Source organism: Falco naumanni, chromosome 15, assembly GCF_017639655.2.
Source record: "Falco naumanni isolate bFalNau1 chromosome 15, bFalNau1.pat, whole genome shotgun sequence".
Classification (NCBI taxonomy): Eukaryota; Metazoa; Chordata; class Aves; order Falconiformes; family Falconidae; genus Falco; species Falco naumanni.
The window spans coordinates 16,115,822-16,138,653 of NC_054068.1; the positions used below are offsets into that span (position 1 = coordinate 16,115,822).

The 22,832-nt window shown below is 40.7% G+C and overlaps 2 protein-coding genes across 4 annotated transcripts in view; one reads left to right on the forward strand and one right to left on the reverse strand.

Moving 5' to 3' along the window:
* The window catches only part of ADCY7 (adenylate cyclase 7), a 67,749-nt gene extending 62,493 nt beyond the window's left edge, over nucleotides 1–5,256 (forward strand). For all 3 annotated transcript variants that reach the window (XM_040615044.1, XM_040615042.1, XM_040615045.1), the window contains 4 exons: nucleotides 17–124; nucleotides 920–1,034; nucleotides 2,120–2,244; nucleotides 2,366–5,256. In XM_040615044.1, the coding sequence (XP_040470978.1) occupies nucleotides 17–124; nucleotides 920–1,034; nucleotides 2,120–2,244; nucleotides 2,366–2,512 (495 nt within the window). In that variant the 3' untranslated portion in view covers nucleotides 2,513–5,256. The remainder of the gene's footprint in view (nucleotides 1–16; nucleotides 125–919; nucleotides 1,035–2,119; nucleotides 2,245–2,365) is intronic.
* Nucleotides 5,257–6,462: 1,206 nt separating this feature from the next.
* Nucleotides 6,463–22,065, reverse strand: BRD7 (bromodomain containing 7). The gene is made up of 17 exons (XM_040615046.1): nucleotides 21,929–22,065; nucleotides 21,406–21,614; nucleotides 20,514–20,643; nucleotides 20,058–20,115; nucleotides 18,324–18,468; nucleotides 16,844–16,954; nucleotides 16,304–16,488; nucleotides 15,251–15,374; nucleotides 14,529–14,604; nucleotides 13,488–13,595; nucleotides 12,821–12,953; nucleotides 11,792–11,903; nucleotides 10,551–10,595; nucleotides 9,535–9,643; nucleotides 9,247–9,390; nucleotides 8,005–8,148; nucleotides 6,463–6,951 (listed from the first exon to the last, which is right to left on the reverse strand). The coding sequence occupies exons 1-17, from the start codon at nucleotides 21,975–21,977 to the stop codon at nucleotides 6,887–6,889; spliced, it is 1,947 nt and encodes a 648-aa protein (XP_040470980.1). The 5' UTR covers nucleotides 21,978–22,065; the 3' UTR covers nucleotides 6,463–6,886.
* Between the last annotated feature and the right edge of the window lie 767 nt (nucleotides 22,066–22,832).

Sequence of the window (22,832 nt, forward strand, 5' to 3'; positions counted from 1 at the left end):
CATTCCCTTCGAACAGCTCTTGTTAAAACCTAAATTTAGTGGTGTTGAAAAAATAAAAACCATTGGAAGCACTTACATGGCAGCAGCTGGTCTCAGTGTTACGCCAGGCCAAGAGAACAACCAGGTACGTTGTCTCTGAAATCTGCCTTTGGTATTCTGGGTGTACGTAAGGTGCATTTCTAAGGAACAAAATGTGGTAAATCACCAAGAGTGACTTTCTGAAATGTGGAAAAAGATAATAGAAGTGTATTGTCTCCTGTTGAATTCACTGTTCTCTAGTTCCATTTTTTTTTTTTCCTAAGCAGGTATTAAGTCTGTAACCCCAGCATACTTTTTACACCTTTTATCTTTGATTCCAGTAGCTTAGCATTTCAAGGTGCATAGCAGAATAGCTCTAATAATGGGGAAGTCAAAGAATGGCTGCCAAAAAAAGAAAAGCCTGTCTCAGAGTTGGACAGTAAGCTTTTTGTGATACCTGAGAACCGGCACAAAAAGAGAATCCTCAAGTGCCACGTCAGATCCAAATCTGAAACTGTCTGTCACCCAGAGGAATGCCAACCAATTTCTGTGCTCAGATTCACCTTCACTGTAGCCAGTTTGTCTATGACATTAGGATGCATGTATATAATGTATACAAAAGATGTAAAATTAAATCTGAAATCCTAAAGAACAGACATAAATTCATTATAAAATTTAATTGTATCTTGCTTGTTGCCTCATAGCCATTCCAATTGAATTTCATATAGTTTTCAAATCCATTTTGAATGTTTGTTGAACTGTGCGGTTCTGCACAGTTACAAGGGTGAGTGGCCTTATCCTTACAAATCCATACTTTATTCACTAATACTACTGGTTTGGAATAGTAGCCTGACACAATCGTTTGTAATTTGATTGTTAATATGTGTTACTATTTGTGTAGGATAGGGAAAGACAGCATGCTCACATTGGGATTATGGTGGAATATGGAATTGCCTTGATGAGTAAACTGGATGGCATCAACCGACATTCCTTTAACAATTTCCGCTTACGTATTGGTAAGTTCAGTTTGTGAGGAATGTGAACCTTGTCGCTCCGTAAAAATGAAGAATGGAGTAGGGTGATTTAGGTAAATTACTGAGCGCTGTTGATGCAGAAGGCTCGGACACAACTTATACGACCAATGTGATCAAGTTAGTGCCACTTTATTAAGAGACTCACAGCAATTTGTAGTCGACAGATGCTATTAATAGACTCACACCAATTTATACCCCCAGCTAAAAATACACATGCTACGCACGCTTTGTTATGTAAAAGGTGACAGGTTAAAACTACTTGTTCACATGCTTCCATCTCCCCTATGACTGGTCCCGCTGTGGTGCCCACACGCTGCTCCCCCCTTATGCAGGCATCCTGTTTTTTCTCATCTTTCTGTCCAACTCTCTTATCTCTCTGCGAATACACAGTTTCTTTGTCTCCCTTGGCCTTGCACACGTCCTTCACAACACCTGCAGCTTGTTACAGCCACGGCCTGTTATTACAACCAAGTTATTCGGTCTGGATTGCTCATAATATGCCCGTTTTCTTCCAGCCACTCCACAGAGCGCTGTGGAGCCCTTCTCAGTATCGAACGCAGTATTTGGATTATTATAAAAATCTGAATAGCTGAAGGTAGTGTTGTCTAGTCCCGCTTTTTAAATCTGCCAAGCTCCTTCATGGGTGGGCTTTTCTAATCACTGGAGGGAGCAATACACGGACTGTGGCTGGATGAGTTTGGAGAAAATTAAAGGTAGGGATGAAGAGTGAAGTACCCTGTTACTAACTGTTGACTAAAGGCGGTATTGTCATTGTACAAATGCTTATTTCTATGTATTAAAAGTAGAAAATGAAGAATTTTGCTTTGGCCTGAACTTTGCCTTAGTTCTTTCTCAGAATTCCCATTTTACAATGAATAAGCCATTTCACCTCTCCTGAGCCTCAGTGCTAATATTTATAGAACAGTGGTAACGCCGATCGCTGGAAACACATTGCAGGGTTTCTGTTTTGTGGTTTTATTCCCCTGAAGTTCGTGACTTACGGCTAACAGTGAAGGCAGGTGTCACACGTCCTGCCTCAGGAATGACAGCTGCTTTTGTTTATGCAGGGATCAATCATGGCCCTGTGATTGCTGGTGTGATCGGTGCCCGGAAGCCTCAGTACGATATTTGGGGCAACACCGTGAATGTTGCTAGCCGAATGGAGAGCACGGGGGAACTTGGGAAAATCCAGGTAAACGTATGAGCCTTGGAATGCCTAAGAAATCGTTTCTAATTGGGTACAGGTGTATTTTTTTTAATATGTGAGTAATCAGAAGGATTTCACAAGAATTTCTGATTCTTTTCACACAAAGGTTACAGAAGAAACAAGTAAAATACTACAGGAGTTGGGCTATTCGTGTGAATGTAGGGGACTCATTAATGTCAAAGGCAAGGGAGAACTAAGGACTTACTTTGTTTGCACTGAGACTGCCAAATTCCAAGGTATGGGACTGAACTGAGGCTACGACGAAGTTAATCAAAATAGGCTTAGAACTGCCTCCCTTCTGTGAAGAATTAGAATTTCCCTCCTTATGTGAAGGACTTTATTCTAAAAGCATATATATATATACGGTTCCTATTTCTTCTACATCTCAAGATAAGAGAATGGTAGTATTATTTTTTTTAAATTGAAAGAAGTTCTGAAAAGTCCCTGGAAAACATGCCAGTCTGAAAAGGACTACCTTTTCCTGAAATAATCTGAGGATTTACCTGGAATTGCCATGAAGCATTTTTGGTTAGTTCCTCTCCTTACCTGCACTGTGGGAGTCTGAACAGCTCTGGTGACAGCATACGTGGATGCACTGTAGAACTTGTTACTGCGTTGAAACATTCCACTGCTTCGTTCTTTGACACACCCCTGCTTACAGTATTGCCTCTGTCACAGACGTGTGGGACGATGCTCTGGGCGCTGCTGCGTAAGCCCGCTTTTAATAATGCTAAACAGACTTCACAGCAGAAGACGGCTGAGTAATGGAAAGAGGAACGCAAGTAAACTCAAATATATCGTATGATAATTGCGCTGGGCACCTTTTGAAAAAAAAATATTAATTGCACAGTATCAGATGACTTTTTTATTGCCTTTGCCTCCTCCATAGCATACCTTGTATTATGCAAATGTTTTCATGACCATCAGCTGTTTAGAAATAACTTTCATCTAGTTCAGAGTGTTTACATTATATTATGTGTTCTCCTTTGTATTTCTGTGCCTCTGTATTTAGTGTCTGCATGTGCATTTTGTAGTCACGTAAGAGAACGTCGTCAGAATTCTGGCTTTAAATTTCAAAACCCTGCCCGACCTTGAGGAGCGCTGAGCACCTGCAGCTTGTCCTGCATGCTTGGTCAGACAGGCTCCGAGAACAGCTTGTGTCGCTGACACCCGGCAGGCATTCTGCGTGCTGACTGCATTCTTGAGGGCACTTATGGAAGAAAAAGTAATGTTTTCAATTATTTGGAAACAAGAACAGAACTGAGAAGACAGTATTAGAAACAGCAGCAGGTACCGTACCAACGGAACCGCATCTGAGGTGGGAGTGGGGTGGTTTTTCCTCTTCTTTTTTCTTCAAATTGAGTAGCCACTGGCTGGTTTGTGTACCTTTTAAAGGCGGTGCAGTTTATGAAACAAATTGGTTTTGAAGGTTACAAAAAAATGTACGGAAAAAACATTCGTAATGGAAGTGTTTCAGCAGAGCCTCCATACGGAAAGTACGCGTAGGGTGTTAGTATGCTCACGGAAACTGACTGGCTGTAAGGTAGTTTAGTTTGTAGTTTTTAAGCTGTTAATGGCTTTTTCTAATTCCTCAATTAGCGTTTTTCTACTTCCTGCAATCACTTAGTCTGCTTTCTGTTGGTGGAGACGGCAGTATTTTGTCAGGCTAACATCTCGTGCCCAATTACATGTATTAACTAGGGATGGATTCCCCCCTCCCCCCGCTACACCACCTGCGGTATGACGGAGCAGCACAGTGATTCAGTTCTACGCCTATTTTGTTCGGCCTTACTCTTCTGCAAAGCTGCATTTACTAAATTTTCTGGGTTTACTATTAAACCATACTGGAGAAGCGTTTAACAAGCAGTCCTATGCATCACTGCCGCTTTCTAATTACTGTGTAATTTCTTTAGAAGATGAAGTGACTATGTTTCAAGATGGGAACAAATCTAAATATTGTCCAACTGTGGATTAAAAATTGTGCTTTTATAGCCTTTGTCAATGTGGTAGGTCAAACTGTGCGTGGTTAAGTCTCCAACAGAAAAAAGCACATTAGAAAACCTTAGTTTGAGGTTGCCTGGTTCGTGTATGGACTCTGCTGAAGAACGAAGTTTCACGCTCGGTGTCTTGTTAGCGTCAGGTCAAGTGTTACAGTCAAACCTTACGACAGCTTTTGCTACTCTTGTACGTTGTGTATGTGTAGTAACAGATGCTCAGCAAGCATTTGTTTTGAGGTATTTATTTATTGTTTTGTAAGGACCACACGTGTGAAAGGCTCCTCACAGCAGCCTTTGATGTCATGTGTGAGGTGAAGTGACTATTTGCCTCATGAATACATTCTGCAAAGTGCATTATGCCTATAGGTAGAGCTGGCTCCAAAGTGTTTCTGTTGGCAGACGTAGTAGAATGTAAACGTAAGTCATCTGTGAAAGAGAATTCGCTGCCTGTAACAGCATTTTGAAATGCTTTTGTTTACATGGTATTGCCCGTCAGGCTAGGAACTTGCTTGGCTGTAACTTCAAGTTAACCTTATTTAGAGATGCGACGTGATGAGCTGTAGCTCTCGAATGGGCAGAAGCGGGGGTTTGTTGCGGTTTTCAAAGGCCGCAACGTGCTGCGCCGCTCGCTGCGTGTGAGCATACTGCGCAAGGCCTACCCAGGGGAGTTAGAAACCGCGCAGTGCGAACGGGGCTGTGCCTGAAGGACGACTTTCTCATCAGCACTGGAACTGCATGAGAGCTATAGTCAAACACAGAAAAAGTTCGATTTAAGAAGCAACTGTATTTAAATCATTGTTTTCGGCAGTCCTTTTGAGTGAACTGTGAAATTTAAGACTGAGGCAATAACCTTGTTAAAAATCTTCCTTACAGCATTATTGTTTTCTTGAACTGGAAAAATGGCACTGTATCTAATATGAAGAGCTAACAACATCCTGACTTAGCTAGCTGTTTTGAAGAACAAATGTGTTTTTACCATTAAATAAAAAACTTCCTGAAACTTGTTTCATTTTGCAATTATTTTGATGAGGATTCCTATGAAAAGGAGGAATATTTTATACCCCTCTAGAGTTAACGAGATTGGTTTTACCAGTAAACTTGATATATTTTTTTTAAAAAAGAGGTGTAGGCAGAAAATATGTAAAGTGAAACTGGCATTCAACAGCTAACAAGTAATTTCAATACCCAGTTTTCTGCCAACTGTGGCTTCTGCTGTGCTGTCTGAAAGGTAAGTGATGGGAAATGAGATGCCACAGAGCAAACCAGTAATGGTTTGGCATGGCGCAGTTGTGCATCTCGTCTTCTCCTGGGGCATGAAAATGACTTAAATATTAATGAAAAAATTAATTCCCTGGAGTAGTATTTCATCTGCAGTTACCTAGAACTGTGGAAAAAATCCTAGCGGTGACTTATCATTATGGGAAGACTGAAACTACTGGAGAAAAACGCAGGTTAAAAGGTTCAACCTTTTTGGAATGAATTTTAAGAATTGTGGAAATTTAAAAACCATTAAACACTTCTGTAGCCATTTTTAGAGAGGAGGAAGGGGAGTGCAAGGATGATGTTGGCCATGAGACGGGGGGCAGAGAGTGGAACTTCGAATTATGCCTTGCCTTTGAGCTCCCTCTGAGTTCAAGGCCGTGCCCCCGCACACATTAGCGATGGCTGATCAGGTGGAACCAAAACACTGCAGGTCACTCCTGCGCGCCTCCAAGGTTATACTGGAGCCGGGGGGTAAAAAGGCGTGACACGCAGAGCTCCCCCGGGATGCCTGTGGCAGAGGCCCTGGCTCTGTATCTAATGCTGCAAAGGTGCTTCAGCTCTCCTGTGCCCAAAAGCTGGATTCTCTGTCTGCTGTCTTGGTGAGTAGGGAATTGACTTTTAACACTAATTTTCTAAATATGCTCTCCTTCCTGATAAGCAAGCCTAAAATAATTCTCCAGAGAGTGCTTAGTAATACCTCCAAGTAGTGAGAACTGTCTACAGTGAGTGCCTCGGGGCTAACTATAGCGTATTCACGTGGTATTTTTACTTACTGGCAGCAAGGGGGTTTGTAAGTCTCACCTTATTGTCATGACACATTTCTGAGTTTGCCCTTGAGCTTTAGAACACCATGAGCAGATGGGCTTGTTTCTCTAAGAGGAGATTCATCCACATTCGAAGTCTCCCAAAGCTGATCTTCTGTTAATTCATCAGGCTACACCAGTTTTATTTAAAAAGTTTATTTCTCTTCCTCCTAATTGTAACAGCTGCAGAGTAACGTTTAGACACTAACAATTTTTGCCCCCACCTGATTCAGATAAAGAGTCTGTACACTGCTTTCAGAAATTTCTGGTTGAGTCCCTGCACCATATATAGGCACATTTTCACTTACGCTTTGACTTTTTCAGACACTAAACAATCTAGGAAAACTCAAATGCAGAGGTGCTTTAAAAGAATAAGGAATGGAAAAAGAATAATTTAGTGCATTGATGTAGCAGAAGTTACTCTGATACAAACCATTGTTTCAAATTTTAATAAACAAAAGTAGTTTAACACACAATATACACATGTTCAGTGAATGCGCCTTAAGGAAGCTGATCTGGTTCTTAAATAGACTCAAACAAACAGCTGTAAACTTAACTGAAGCTTCAGACTGTGACTGGACCGCACTCGCTTTCAGGGATGGCGACAGTCTTTTTAGGTTCTTGAAAGTCTGAAAGTTTACAACAGATACCAGCTCAATCAGCATACACACCTTGTAAATTACAGAAATGCACATACAATACAGTACTCCTACCACGATTTGCTATTTGTGCAGATAGTCCTGAACATTCTAATGCAGCCCAAGAAAAAAATTTGGTTCTCTTGTGCGGCAGTATGAAGAAGAAAGCGCTCAATAATTTCGAAGTTGAAGTTTCTTGAGCAGTTTCCTTGGAAAGTTAAGTTCCTTAAGTAATCCTGCCCTTTCCATTAAATAACTCAACTGCAACTTTTTATAAACGATAGATTGAGTAAACTTGTGTGAGTTACAGAAGTCTTACCTGCCTTAAAAACGGGACGAACACAACCTGGGGGTTGCTTTTACAGTTTATGTGCCACAAGGGGGAGATCTGGCTCTGGCACTTAAGACTTTTTTCCACTGACCTGACTCCTTCATCCAGCAAAACCAGTAGTTACTTTTGGCTGGATGCGTTGAGTTGAACTGACGCTGTCAACTTACAAAGTGCTACAGCTGGCCAAACTAAGCAAGAGGAGTGCACAGCCAAAGCCTGGAGAAGAAGGAAGCATGACGCCCTTGTTCAGCAAGTGAGGAATTTTAACTCTTCTCTTGTAACTTCACACTAAATGGAAAAAACTAAAACGGAACAGATTGCCAGGCTTTAAAATGTGGCAGTGCTGTAAGATGAATGGTAAAAAAAATACTTCAGCAAGCGAGGAACTTTAACTCTTCTCTTGTAACTTCATGCTAAATGGAAAAACTAAAATGGAACGGATTGCCAGGCTTTAAAATCTGGCCGTGCTCTAAGATGAACGGTAAAATAATAACTTTATGTAGTTTAACCAAAGTTTCACATATCCAAAAGATTAATTTTGGACTGAGACCAAACAAAGCAACCTTCCATTTGAAACTGAATTTAGAAAGGGGGAGAAGAACTGAAAGTTGGAACTAAGTTACTGCAAGTTCTACCACAAGCCAGTCTAATGATTTGCACATGTGGTTTTGTTTCAGTTGGACAGATGCTACAAAGCATTTTTGTATACTCACCCTCTGTCAAATCTACCCAGCTGTCTTCTGAATCAGGTAAAGGAACTGAAATTCCCATCGCTTTCCGGATTCCATAGGTACTGACAATATCGCCTGGAGTCACTTGTTGTGCAAGTTCTTTCAAGTTATTGGTTACTCTCTCCGCTAGAAAAGATAAGTGGATGTATTTATATGCCATATAGAGACACAAAAATCGCTGAAATGAGCCCTTGGCCCTGCGAACAGTCTAACTGAAGTGCAAATGGAACTATGTTCATGTTTCTGCCACAGAAGAGTTTTGTTTTGCCGTGTGCAATCGTGCAAGACACACTGGGAACTATAAAAGCGACTGTTAAGGAGCACAGGAGGAGTGAAACAGCTGCTGACCAAGGCTTGCTGCCATCAGGAAACACCGACAGTTACGGAGCAAGCTCGTGACACTTGGGTGGCACAACGCAGCGGCTGGGAGAGATCTGGTGGCACCCACGCAGCAGTTGTGTTTGGCTTTCAGGATTCACATTTACTTTTGTACAGAAACTAGAGAGGAGAGGCCGTTCCTGTTGCTACAAATGTGGTCTTCCCCTCTAGAAAAAGGCTCTAAGTACTTAAAACTTTTGAAGGAAGGTAATATTTGATCTGGTTCAGACTTGTATAATAGCAACTTGGTAATATCGGTAATATTTCTCCAGTAACGGGGAATTTATCGTATCATATCGAGGTGGCTATTTCAGACCACGTCTGCTGTAGTGGACACTGCGCAAGTTGGTTCTACTTGCGGCACTGGCACCCCCTGCACAGTCCCACCTTAGCAGGCTGCCCTTGGCACAGGCTGTGCAGCTCACCTGTGGGACAAGAAACTCCGCTCAAATAACTAAAGAATGTATGACTGGTATTAATTGGTATAATAAAACAAACTGATAACTAGACCAAACCCGGACTACAGCTAGCCTTAACAGTAAGAACTTGGTAATGCTTTAACAACCCCTGTTCAAAGATTGTAAAAATCGTGGCATTTTTAATAAAAAATCATGAGCAGAAAGCTCCTACTCAGTTCTAGGGAAGTTTACTAGTAAAGAAGAAATGCTTGTAATCAGTGTTCAAGACTTTCATCTGGCTTTACATACAAGAAAAATTAAATTAATCTTCTAGCCTAACAGGGCATGTATTCTGCACTATAACTGTTAAACTTTGGTCGTTCTTGGAGTTGATACAAGCTGGGACTTGGTCAGTTCTGCGAGAACAATTAGAAAAAAGCGTGTTTACCCAAGTGCATCTCTCTGTAAGATGGACCCAGAAGACAAATCATATTAGGAGGTGGTTTTGTACTTAGTCGTTCATTTTGAGCATCCTGGAGTTCTCTCAGTAGCTTTGTTGTTTCATCAAGTTTCCTCTGGAAGATTTCAGCCTCTGTTTAATGAGGAAAAGAAAGTCCTAATGAGTAAGTATGTTTACTTACGTTATTATATAAAACATGGTAAGGCTGCCTATGCAAAGGGATGAGAAACTGAAAAAATTTCAGAGGTAGAAGTGCAAGTACCAAGAAAAACTCACCCTCAGAATCAAACTCTTCTATAGGCATGCCAAAGTTTGTAACTGCTTTCAGTGCTGTAAGTCTGTCATTGGCAGAGTCCAACCTGGCAGCAACATCAATTTCCATAATCTAAAAAAACCAAACAAAAATAAGTATGAAAAAACAGCAGTGAGTAACAGTTTCGGTAATATTTGGATCAGCCTTGAAACAACAAAATTGTTTGGGGAAAATTAGAGCATAAAGTTAGTTAGGATTATCTGTGAACTTAAAGGGAAAGCCCAAAAGCTACCCTGTGAAACTTCTACTGTTCTGTGGTTACTCAGCTTACTATCCTGTTTCACACTCAAACAGAAAATGGCATCTGCCACAACCACTGACGGCACGCACAAATGGTACAGTAACTCAGGACTAGCATCCTAATTAAAAAAACTCTGAAACATAATTCCTTGAGCTCACCTAAAGCAGAGGTTATCTGACACCTGAGGCCAAAATTCGAAACGAACCTGGGCAGTGGCCGCAGATGAAGGCTTCAGGAGAGCAGCCCTTTCCCTAGAACTGCCCCTATGCTCTTTCTGATTGAGCAAAGTTTGGGTGGAATGATTTTAGAGATATATTGTATGCCTATAGGGGCACACAGTATTTGAGAAGACTTCTCAAAGATAACTGTATTGTGTGGTGTTTTACACTCGTATCACAGGTTCACGTTAAACTGAATCAGAGCAAGATAGGAATAAAACAATCATAGCTGTCAGCCAGAAGATCTAACGCATGGTTAAACAATCGCAAACAAAATTCTTCCAGTTCTCTTGTCATACAGTCTCATTTAAGACTTAACTTTTTAAACTTTTGTGGGATTCTTACTCTGCAAAGAAAAATGCCTACAAAACAGCATGCCATTTTCACAAGTGACACACTGTGCATTTGCAGCTTGCCAAAGGCTCGATGCAGCTGCATCGGCCTTGCAGGTGCAAGCAGTTTGTAACTGTGCGGTTAGACAGGTTGGTTAGAATAGTTATCTGACACAGAAAAATTTTACCATTGCATCGCTTCTCTCACGTGGGCCTTCAGCCTCCTCCAGCGGCTGAACAGAAAAAGGATTTTTAAAGAAGGCATTAAAATTAATCTTTTAAGTTCAATGTAAAAGCTTACAAAACACAGTATTTTCACAGCAAGATAAATACACAATGTCATAACAAGATTCCTCTGTAAACCAAGTTACAGAGCAGATATTTTTTGAGGGCTTTCTGCAGATATTAATGTTTACTAAAATACATTTTTACAGCATATATTTTATTGCTCTTTGTGAAGCCCATATGCTTTTCCCCTGTGATGTTACACCAGAGTTTATTTACTAGGGGGCAGAAAGAAAAGGAAGGATGATTATTAGAGGCTGAATTGTATTCTGTTCCTATACATCACTGTGTTTCTCTTAACACTTACAACAGTAGCGATTGAACCCTGTAAGTCAGTGTCACTACTGGGTACCAGAAAAGAGCTGAACTTCTAACGCTAAGCAAAGGTCTGAACTGGGGCTAAAGGCTGATCTTTGATCCATGAACTTTTTATAGTATTAATCTAGCTAATGCTTGACCCACTCCTAAGAGGCTGTGATCTATTTATTTCAATAGTTTACACTGATGTGAAACTCAAAGCAAGACTTATAGTTAGCAGGAACCATCTCGCGGAGATTCTCTACTAATTCTTGAACTGACAGTTAAGGTAAGGTCATCCAATCAGCCCCTCTGATTCCAGTTGTGTCTGGCAAACACAGCCACTGAAATCTCCTAAGAATTTGAAAAGTAGCTGTTTAGTATTTTTATGTAGCATATATCTGTGTTTAAAAGCACTGCACTGAGTAAAGGGCAAAACTAGTTACTAACTCTCCTGAACTAAAAAATGGTGACGGCTAGGAACATGATAGACACTTCACGGAAACAAGAAAGCCTGTCCGTGATCACCTCATTTCTAAACAACTGCTTATTGGTATTTTGTTACTGAACAGAACAGAAGCTAGTGCTAATGGAAGTGGGAGAGTAGACAGAGAATGAATATGTGACTGTCTCTGTCTAGAGTACTTGTTAATTTTCATGTTTCACTAATTAACGAGTCGGAATAATCCTTTTCCAAAAAATCCATCCACTGGAGACAAAGATAGCCTTCAATTCCAATCTTACCAGTTAAAAGGGAGCCCAGCAACTGGATCAGCACCACCTTTCTCTAGCCTTATAGATTGTGTGCTAAGACCAAAGACCAGACAGGACACAAATCCACTCTTACCGTTTCTAGTTCTCTGAGAGCTCTAGAATGTCCTCCTTTAGTTAGAACATCAAGCAAACTATCAGCCATTAAGAAAGGATAATCTTGTGATTTCATCAAAAATTCATGAATACTAAAAGATCAAAAGATAGTTAAAGTAACTACTTTCATACCAAAACTTCAACAGAAAAACATTACATGTAGTCAAACTAGTACATACAGCATAGGAAACACAAAAGGTAGCACAGAATTTGATTTCAATGGCTTGCTTTAACTATCTGTGCCTTTTGTAGCTGAGGAAGCCGTTCAGATCCCTAACAGAAACTGAAAAACTGGAAGTATGCTGCCTCAGGCGGCTGCATCAAACTGGAAGCAAGCTCGCACAGGCACTTAACATTTGCAATGCGCTTAAATATTCCCACATCTCATACAAACTTATACCACTGTGTATTCTGAGATGTAAGAGTTAAAGTCCTTTTTTTTTCTCAGAAGTTTTTACAATGGAAGTTAAATTACAATTTATGAACCATGTAACAATAAAAGTTAATTATTTTTACCGTAGTCAATAGTATGAAAATCAAACAGTTATACACGCTATTTAAGAATGAAATTGGGAATCGCTACCTCTGGCCTCAGCCCTCCCACTGTGACCATGGTGCTTCGGTCAGCATTTGACACAATTATCGCCTCGAGCGAGACACATCTTTAAGTTCATTAACATTAGAAAAATCTGGTTTGTATAAGCATTTGGACCACTCAGCTTTTTTCTGGCTTTGAACACTTAGCCTTCAGAGTTAGTCGTAAGTATACTTAAATGTTATGAGTGTGTGGTCCTATGTGTCAGTAGCATCAAAATCCTTCAGTCTTGGCTAACTTCACTTTATGGGCAAATTCTCTTATTGTTTCTTAAACAAAAAACAAACAAGCCCCAGTAGGCTAGGACAGCAGTGATACCGTTCAACAGCAAAGACAGAGGCTACACTGCAGAGCGTTGCATGTAACTGCTTCTGTACGTGAAAGCAGTAGTATGCATCTTAGTTGTTTGATTACCTGAAAGAGCCGTGATTAGAATCTTCCCCATATGTTGAATAGATTAAGTCAGAATCTTCTTTGCTTATGTTGGCAAATGTAGAATCGTATGTTGGAGCATAGGAACTATAGGGTCCGTAATTCAAGTATGTCACTAATGAATAATAACAGTATTATTACCTCTGATATGCATGTATCAGATGAAAATGAGAAGGGGTTCTAGAACAATCTCCAAAAAGACTTCTAGGAACATATTTCTTATGGTGAAAACAAACTTTCACAGAATACCATCTGTTCACACACTAACATGTACAAATGTTTTATTAACAACACTGTATGCCTTAACACAATACAAAAATCCAGACTGGTGCTGGTAACAGGTACTCAGGCTCCCCACTATGCTCTTTGAAAGCCAGGAAAACCCTTTATTCTATGTGATATAGCTCCTCTTCTCAATATAGATGAACATTTAATTTACACATACAAAAGGGGGGGTGTATTTAATAAAGCTAGACACTGTGACTGTGCTGTTGTGTTGCAGACGCATGCAATGATGTGCTTTATCATTAAAAAACCAACTTTGTTCCAAACTATTTGTACACTAGTAATGAGATCAACATATTCTGTTTATATAAGGAGGAAGATTTATACTTTAAAAAAAAAAAAAAAAAAAAGAAACAGCACCTACCTGGAGTAACCTTGTTTCTTTTATCTTCTTTGAACCCTTGTAACGTATTAACTCCTGACTGAAGCCTTCCTGCTGTCATGCCCAGCTTTACAGGGCAGTAACCTGGTTCTACAACAGGATATATCAAAATACAGGAATAATGAAGGCATAGTTAAGTGACATAGGAAGATGTGCAAATGCATTTAATACTGGTAGCCAGAAACTTCAGAATAAACAGGATACAACTCTCAAAAGTATGTTTTCCTCTCCAAATGCTTCATATTAAAGGCTGTAGTCTTAAACGTGAATCCAGACCAAGTAAGTGGTAATCCCAGTTAAGTATAGAACATTTAACCCAAATGTTAAGTTTTCGCTATCGTTCTTCCTTCTTCATGTCCTCCTATAATAGAGGCTCTATCGTTAAAGAGCATCTGATTCTTCACATGAAAGACCACACTATATATTCTGGCTGATGTTTCCTACTGCACAAATAGGGGAAAGGAAAAAGTCAACTTTTCAGCTTAGTTTCTGTCTATTCTGTACCTAGTCGGTTCAGCTCTGTAATGAGCTGGCAGTTAAAAATGTCAAGCACATGCACTCTTTTAGGTAGTGGCACTACAGAGGTGGCAGTGACATGATGAAATGGTTTGGGAAACAGACAGTTCCCAGTGGCCAGCTCTGGAACATCTGTGACTTTTTGGGTCAGCAAACACTGTAGTCGGTACATGGACCAGACTTAAGGGGAGCCCAGGAATTAAATGTGCCCAAGCATATGGCAGGTAGTCTCTCCTCCAATGGCAAACGCTTTCTCTTGCAGCTCCTACAGACAGCTGACACAAAAAGGAGAAGCAACAGCCAGTGGAGGGCTCTGTCCAGCTGCCCCTAACAGCCACAATTAGTCTCCATCTACGTGCTCCCTCAGCTGCAGCTTTTTAAATCCAGATCTTTATCAGACTGCAAAGCAGCATTCGGTTCTTGGCCAGCATTTGCTGTCTGCCCCAGCAAAAAAGCAGCAGAGCAGGAAGGTGGAAGTGGCTTGTTACCTGAACCATGCCAACTTACCTCCCGCAGTAAGGTCAACTGGATTAAGAAGGCCCAGAGTTGTTGTACCATCTGGTTTTCTTCTTTCAAATTCACACTGAAATAAGATCAGACTATTTAAAGGTATGTATTAGTTGAAATTCATGGTCCTTACACTACTAAAAACATCTAACGGAACTATCTGTAGGAACCGAAAAGGAATTTGGGAACATCAGTCAGAAGTAAGTCCTGCTCTAACTTTTTGTTTTCACTAGGTAACTTCATTATTGGTATAGGCACAAGGAATTAAGAAATTATGATAAATATTAACATTTCTGCAGATGCTAAGAGATAAAATGTGTAATTCATATAGAAAATTAAAGGGGCACAGAATTACCAAACTGGGTTCCTTCTCCTGTAAAATTAATAACCTTTGTTCAGATACGTGGCTGTTTCAGAACTACAGGGTTTTTTGCAGGTCAGTTTTGAGAGGTATTTTCTTGAGGTTCCTGCTATTCATCCTTCTCTACTACTTTAACTAAAATTTCTGAAAACTGAAGCTGAACTTGCTCTGCTGATGAAATTCTGCATGCATTCAACTGATATGCATTTTTTTTTAACATTACAATGTTACACAGATGATCAGTCACATGTAAAATGGTGTAAACTGTAGTAAAAGCATACCCTGATTTCAACTGACATAAGATGCTAAAAGTCTGGTTTATGAAAAAGTGAAAGGAGTTACCAAATACACCAAGATTTACCTGGCTGTTTGGAAGTCGTCTCGTTAACTTTCCTCCAGATTCTCTAACAATACGATCAATTTGCTCTTGTTCCCTTTCCAAGCTATTGTTTCGTAATTTGTCTTCAAGTAGATCTTTGTCCTTCCTGTGAATAAAACCCAAATAACTTAGTAACTAGCATAACTGTTAAACAGATACCAATTGGCTAAATATCATGAAAGAATACAGTGAAGGAATGTTTTTGCCAACTACGCGAACTGTTTTTGTAGATGAAACATCTAACAACAACAAAAGCAAGCCATTCAATATGACTATTTAACACAGCTGGAAAAAATACGCAACAAAGATTTGTTATCAGCAAATGCTTTTTTATGTTAGTAACTGTAAAGGTGTCTGTGTTTAGCTTACTTCAGCCATACTGATGTCCTAGTTTAGCATGTTGCCAGATTTTGTCATCACTCCCACAAAACCAACAAGGTTATTTTTTTATAAAATTAATTAGATACTCTGAATTTTATTATCTGTATTTTCAAATCTGTGAAAATAAAGAGTATCTAATTAATTTTATAAAAAAAAGTCGCTAGTATTTCCAAACACTGAAAGGGGTATCTCTAGATATTAAAAGATATTTCAGGAAGTAAATGTTCTGTAATTCTGCATTTACCTGTTTCAAATACTTTTTTTATATATATGTATGTAAGGCAAGCTTGAAATCGGCTATATAGTTATTTGCACTAAAATATTTCAAATGTCATGTTTGCAAGCTTTCTCCAAAACAACACTACTTCTGTGAAACAGACACTAAAATAGAAAATAATTGAATGAATGCAGTTGATGAGCAGTACAGGGGTCCCTACATTAAAAAAGAAAAGATGGTATCATAAAAGACTCTAAACTTCAGTTATTTTTGGGATATGAGGACAACTATATAAATATTGCCCCCCTAAGATGAAGTCCTATTGTATATGCGGTACCAGAAAGAAAGAAACCCACATCCACTGGTCCCTAAAAGTCATCTTGTTTCAGTAGCATTAAAGGGTTTATCCTAGAATTGTTACTGAGATAATACTTCACTTTTTGTGTTCCTTGCTAGGTGTTTTGAATGCTTTGGTGTCACCCTCCACAGGTTCTCCTTTGTCTTTCCCAGGACCATTTTCATCTTCCCCAGTTTGCTGCAGTTCTGTCTTGTCCTTCTGCTTCCTTGTCTTCTGCAGGTCAGCCATGAATTCTATACTTTGTTTCAGGCTCTGAATCCTCTCCTAAAAAACACCCACCAGATTCCTTTCATTTGCTACTTCAATTAATCTTTTTGTAACCCACCCACAGAGGACGATTTTATTTCAATTCTTTCTTCCTTATACTAGCAAGTATAAGGGCAGTTTAGAAAATGAAATATTAAATGCAAGTATTTCTTCAGTAAGCAATCTGGTAGCAGTATAAAAGCATAAGCCTTAAAACAACATACTATTTGAATTCTAATATGCAAGCATTTAACAAATATTAGGCAAGTTTTTATTAATTTTCATGAGATACCTGTAAGAGAAGTAAAATTAAAAGGGGGATCAAAAAGGAAGCAGCATATTTTTTTATATTTTGGCTTGTATTTTCTATTACCTGACTAAGTATCTTCATCCCTGAGTGCAGCAGTTTTTTCGCAGCTTTGTAGTAAATTGTGTCTGGTTTGTTGTAAATCATTGCATTAGTACACATCAGTTTGAAGTTATCCTGTGCAGACATTAATAGTATTGGAATAAAAGTTAAGATTTTATAGCATACTGTATTAAAACCCTTGCTGCAAATGCAGTGTCTTGAGCTTTAGGAAAGAAGAACTTCAAAGAACATCTTGAATTAATGAATTTAAGAAATCTAATTAAAAATTTAAACCGAAGTATGTAAATTAGATTCAAGTCTAAAAACTAGCACTCCAATAAACACCCTGAAAGTATTCTTAATGTTCAGTATTGTTTGTAGTTTTTAAGGTTTTAATGGAAGTTCTCTTAGCTAAAATTACCCACTTCCTTCTCTGAGCAATCAGTAGTCATCAAAAGAAAAACAAAGTAAAGCAACATAAAAAACCCAATACAACCAACTTTAAAAACAGAAAAGCTGCTATTCAAAGTTAAATCATTATAAGAAATACGTCAAAGTTTCAGTTGCAATGAAGAAGAGAAACGTATGCTTCTTTGATGTTTGTTTCTTGAATGACTGACCTAGAAACTTCACTTCTATACTCACTGATAAAACATATCTACCTGTTGAGGCTCTGCACATTCTCAGCTATTTACAAAGACAAAAAGTTGAAATGAAAAACTAACCTAAAACAGCTGAAACAACAGGAAGTATTCGGTCTTCCTAAGTTTTGGAGCTCTCAAGAAGAATGTGCAATAAAATACAACCAATACTATTGACTAACATCTGCCTAGGTTCAACTGTTACTTACACACAAATTGCATTTCCCACATCTTCACCTAGCCCAGTAAAGAACTAGAAAATACTTCTGCTGAATAAAACAAAACAGAACAAGCCTACCCTCAGCTGTTAAAAGCTTTAAAACTGGCCCTTGAATCCACTAGAAGACACACTACAGCACAGGGTTAAGTGGCTGCTGCCAACAGGACTGAGTTCCTTTTGCCTTCACTAGTTGTGGACCTACGTGACTAGATAAGCCTGGCTAGCACACAGGTGACAGGAGGCAAATGATGTAGTAAAAGACACGCATAGCAAATAAATTCATCAGACCCCTTGTTTCTTTGAGAAGCAATACATACATACAAAAAAAAAAAGCGCGCTGTCTGACAGAAATGCTAACATTTTCATTCTTACGATCCAAAATGATATGCTGAAGGACAAACTGACAGGTTCTATTTAATCCTGCATAAAACCTGAAACTATTCATATCTTCCTGAGATGCCTGTTTACAAACCAGAAGTGTTTTCTCTTTCACTTCCAGAGCCTATCTGCTCACAAAAAATCAACGTTTCGTCAGGCAGAAGGACTGCTTCTTTTAGCATCTTCATATTCTCATAAAATACCAGAGTTCAAGTCAATTGAGCATAATATGTCTCTGTAGTCAAAATAGAATTTACAGAATCACCTTTAGTTCTTCTATGGACTGGTACCCGTTGTTCTTGATCTTCTCTTTCATGGTACTAAAATCCATTGGGTTTTTAATGATCATGGAATAGCCGGGGGCAATAAAGTCAGTCACAGGAAAGGAAAAGAAAGAACTTGGATCCTTTCTGTTGAGAAATGAAAAGACAGTTTTTTATGTTTCAACTTATAACAAAGAAATACTGAGCTTGGAATTAAATAGAAAGAAAAGGACTAAGCTGAAAAGGAATCAAACCCATAAAGCTAGAAACGGCTTCTGTCAGCGTAATCTTTCACTTCTGAATGTTAAAAAGATCCCATACACAAACCAACATACCAGAAAAGTGCTACAAACATATTTTAGAAGTTAGTTTTACATTTTGATAAGTACCTGTGTTCCCAAAAAGATTAAAAAAAAGCCATCCTTTTTTTAGATTTTTGGCTGTTCAAAAAATGCGTTTATATTATAATTAAGTAATTGAAAAATAAAGGGAACAAGTGAGGTAAGAATGCCTACTTGTAATTCATCGTTGACTCTGAAATTAACAGAAGGGAAAGCTTACGGCTAAAAGCTGTGATAGAACATGTGTATTTATGACTGTTAATTTTCAGGTTACATAATGTTAATAGTTTTTTAGATTAAAATTTCATAAGACTTTTGGTGATCTCTGATGTTCCTGGGTGCTTCTAACAGCACTAAAATCAAATGGAGTTGGTTGGTATTATTTCTTTAGGCTCAGGCTTAGCTGATAAACTGGCAAGTGTCTCTCCTCCAGAAGAGGAGTTTTTTGCTGAACCCTGCAGCATGACGCTTGCCTCCTATGCCCGCACTGACACTACACACACTGGTGAGACCCCTGGCATTTCAGGCCTTCTTCCCGAGGCTTACGTATGACTTACAGATTTCTGCTCCAAGTTGCCAAGTTGCTACAGAACAGTGAAGAGCATTTTGTCATGCATACTGCAGAAGCACACCGTGCAGATATTCTACAATGCCTGTGGAACACTTGTAAAATAGCTTCCAACTGAGAAACAGGATTCAAACTCAAAAGTGGCTGCTTCTTTCTGTATGCATGGAAAGGTAGCCAAAACAAGAGCAGGCACTTTTTGGTAGCTGGTTGTTAGTTTCTGGAAACTGACACCAAGGTCTTGAAAATTTCAGGTTAAGAGGAAACTCGGGAACAAAGTTTTCAAGCTTAATCTGGTGAGACAGGTAAAGGGAAAGATCTTTTGATCACTCTGGTAGAAGTCATATGTTCTTAAAGTCAAGAAAGAGTATCTTAAACCACAGACTACTTGAAAGAACTGCAAATTCAGCAAATCTGATTGTTTTACTCAAGACATTTGCTTAATGTCACAGTAAGAAAACATGGTTTAAGTTTTCAAGTGTGTACTACTTTTTTATAGTAAATAATGCTAAAAATAGGAGAAGTCAACGTAAAAGCAGTTTTGGCAAGTTCATTCCAAACTTGTGCCTCTCTGAAGAGAGGTTCATAAAAGAAAGCATTACATTATTGCAAAATTGTCCTATTTCTGCTAGTTTTTTTAAAAGTTCTTCAAACTGGAGGTGTTTACATGAAGCCTAAAACTGATGAGTTGTAAGTATGCACTCTTAAACTAGTACTTAAATACCTAACACAGCCCTGTTAGCAATCATACCCTTGCTCAGGTTTTTATATGCCTCTTCCCTTACTGTATGTTACTTTCACTTCATAGCTCTGAAGGCACAGACATTTACCTCTGTAGCTGTCTCATGAGTTGATTCAGGGCTTCCTGGAGTGGGGTCTGCTCCACCTCTAGACCAAAAAGAAGTGGGGTGGGGGGAGAAAGGCTGTGACACTGAACTGACTGCAACAGGTACTAAACTTCCAAGATATTAGAAATCAACAAAAGCAATGCAACTTGAGAATTCATTGCAAATTAAAAGAATACAGTGGCAAACCACAAAAACATATACAGGCGACCTACTTTTCTCGCTGGTCTTACTTGAAATTCTGCACACTGTGACATAGGTACCAGATACCATTCCGCAAAAGAAGTATACAGTACCAATAATTTAACATTTTTGTATGATGGGGAAAACCACCGAGATATCAAAAAAAATGTCAAGTCACTTGCGACAGAAAGAGCAATAAAATGTGAGTCAGTTCAAGAAAACTGCAATCAGCAAAAGAAATTTTACTTTTTTTCCTACCTTCCTGTTTTGATAAAGTACTTGTCAATGGTTTCTCTGGTGGCAACTCCAATCTGATGGGGGTCTGACATTTCATTTCCTGTTCTCCCTCACTGTCTGCATGGTCTCGATCTCGTTTCTTTTTATCCTCCTAGAAAGAAGATTATTATAAAAACCTGAGAGAATCTGAAAAACCAGCATTAATACCATACAATGCCATATGAATTTTTGAAAACAACCTCACACAGTTTAAAAACAACTAACGGTTTTTAAGTCTTCACAAACCCTCTATTCTTTATGTACTGTCTCCATCTGCTGGACAATAAAGTAGCTCAGCTATACCATGCAATGCATCACAATTATTTTTTTTAAAAATGTGACAGCCACTTATAGCATGACAGGAACAATTCTGCAGTATTCTCTGCACAGAGAATTGTCTCCAGCAAAGCCCCTAAGATGATTTTTGAAGGTTTTAAAAAAACTAGTAAGAAATAGTCAGGACATTAAAAACACAGATGTACACATAATGCTCCAAATACATGTGCTATAATTACTTATCACATTAAAAACTCTGAGAGGGAAATATATTTTCTTCCTCGTATTAATTAAGAGCTTGTAAAGACTTCATTCTGTTTTATATAAATGGATTTATTTAGACACAGAATCCCCCCCCGCCTTTTTAGTTTTCTGTGATCTTATACTTGCCAATTTTTTTTTTGAAAGATAAGAAATTTCAGATTAATTTACTCATCTTTTTCTAATAAAAGTATCTAGAGAAAAGAGATCAGCAAAACTAATTAGAATGTATTCCAATGTAAGGATACAAGTTATTGTCGTATCTGCTCATCTTTTGAAAGCTGAAGCATATATATTTTTTTTTAATTCCCTAAAATGCACTAGCATGAATACTTACCTTAACTTTTCTCTTTCTTTTCTCCTTTTCTTCTCCAGGAACTTGTTTTTCCCCTTTCTTTCTCTTCTTCCTTTTTCTGTCCTTATGTTTTTCATGTTCAGATTTGTCATCATACAGGCTGGAATCCAGCCCTGCATTGCCAGTAGACAGTTCAGCGACTTCACTTCCCCCGACTTTCAGCACCAGCTTCAGCGGCTTTTCCACATATTCTTAAAAGAGCAGAGACGCCCCGTGAGTACCGCAGAGAACATACTCTCGTACCCGGCCTGAGTAACACAGGCTGCCTCAGAGGCCTTCCACCAGATCTCATTTTCTTCCCAGACCCTGCGGCGGCTCCTGCCTCCCCCGCGAACAGCTGCGGGGCCGCCGGGCCTCACCCCGCCGCCTCCCCGGCCCGGGCTCACCGGCGGCAACGAAGGCCGCTCCCCGCGCCCGCCGGCCCTGCGCGGCCCCGGCCTCACCCCCCGCCTTCACAGCGCCTGGGCCCGGGCCCGCTGTGGGGCTTTCCTGCCCATCCACCCACCCTCGTAGGGGTGCTTGTCCGACTTGTGCTTCTTGTGCTTCTTCCCCATGGCGGCGGCGGCCGGCGTAGGCCGCGCTGTTGTCGCGGAGACCAGCCCCACCGACGCGCACCCCAGAAAACGGGGAAGATGGCGACTGCCCATCGCCCCCTGGCGGCCCGGAGGTACGGCGGCCCGCGCTGCAGCCGGCGCAGGCGCAGAGCCGGCCGCGGGCGGCAGTCGGTTGGCTTGGTCGGGGCGGCTGCGCCGCAGCTGCGCTCGGGCGGGCGGGCAGGCGGCTTCTGTCGTGAGCAGTTCGCTCAGCCGCGCCCGGCGCCGCTCGGCCCGAGGCGGCGAGTGTCCGCCCAGCCCCGTGCCTCAGGCAGCGTGGCCTCCGCACGGTCCCCACGGCCTGCCGCGCGCCGCCCCCTCACGGCTTCCCGCGCTGCTGCCGCGCTGCCCCTCACAGCCTCGCCCGCTGTCCCCTCAGCCTGGCCGCTGTCCCCTCAGCCTGGCCGCTGTCCCCTCAGCCTGCCGCGCTGTCCCCTCAGCCTGCCCCGATGTCCCCTCAGCCTGCCGCGCTGCCCCTCACAGCCTCCCCCGATTTCCCCTCAGCCTGCCCCGATGTCCCCTCAGCCTCCCCCGATGTCCCCTCAGCCTGCGGCGCCCCCTCCCCTCACGAAACACTTTACGTTGCCTGACCCGCAACGTAAAGCGGCCCGCGAGGGCTGCCCGCTCCCCGCTCCCCGGCCGTGGCGTGGGGCTGTGAGCCGGCCGCTGCCGCCCGGTGGGGCCATGCAGAGCTCCCGCTTGTGGCAGAGCCTCGGTGCGGGATAACGGCCACTAGCAGTGGCCCGCTAGTCCCGGAGTCTGGGAACCTCTGCCCAGACTTGTGCCAGCGAGAAGAGCAGAGGCCGTACCTGCCTG

Bases quoted from the DNA above. Each gene is read 5' to 3' on its own strand.
- BRD7 (XM_040615046.1), bottom strand. From the start codon at position 21,977: ATGGGGAAGAAGCACAAGAAGCACAAGTCGGACAAGCACCCCTACGAG. The intron at 18,469-20,057 runs GTAAATGTCTGT...ATTTCTCAACAG, and splicing joins CTCATGAGACAGCTACAGAG to AAAGGATCCAAGTTCTTTCT. The intron at 14,605-15,250 runs GTAAATCTTGGT...ATCTTATTTCAG, and splicing joins GACGACTTCCAAACAGCCAG to TGTGAATTTGAAAGAAGAAA.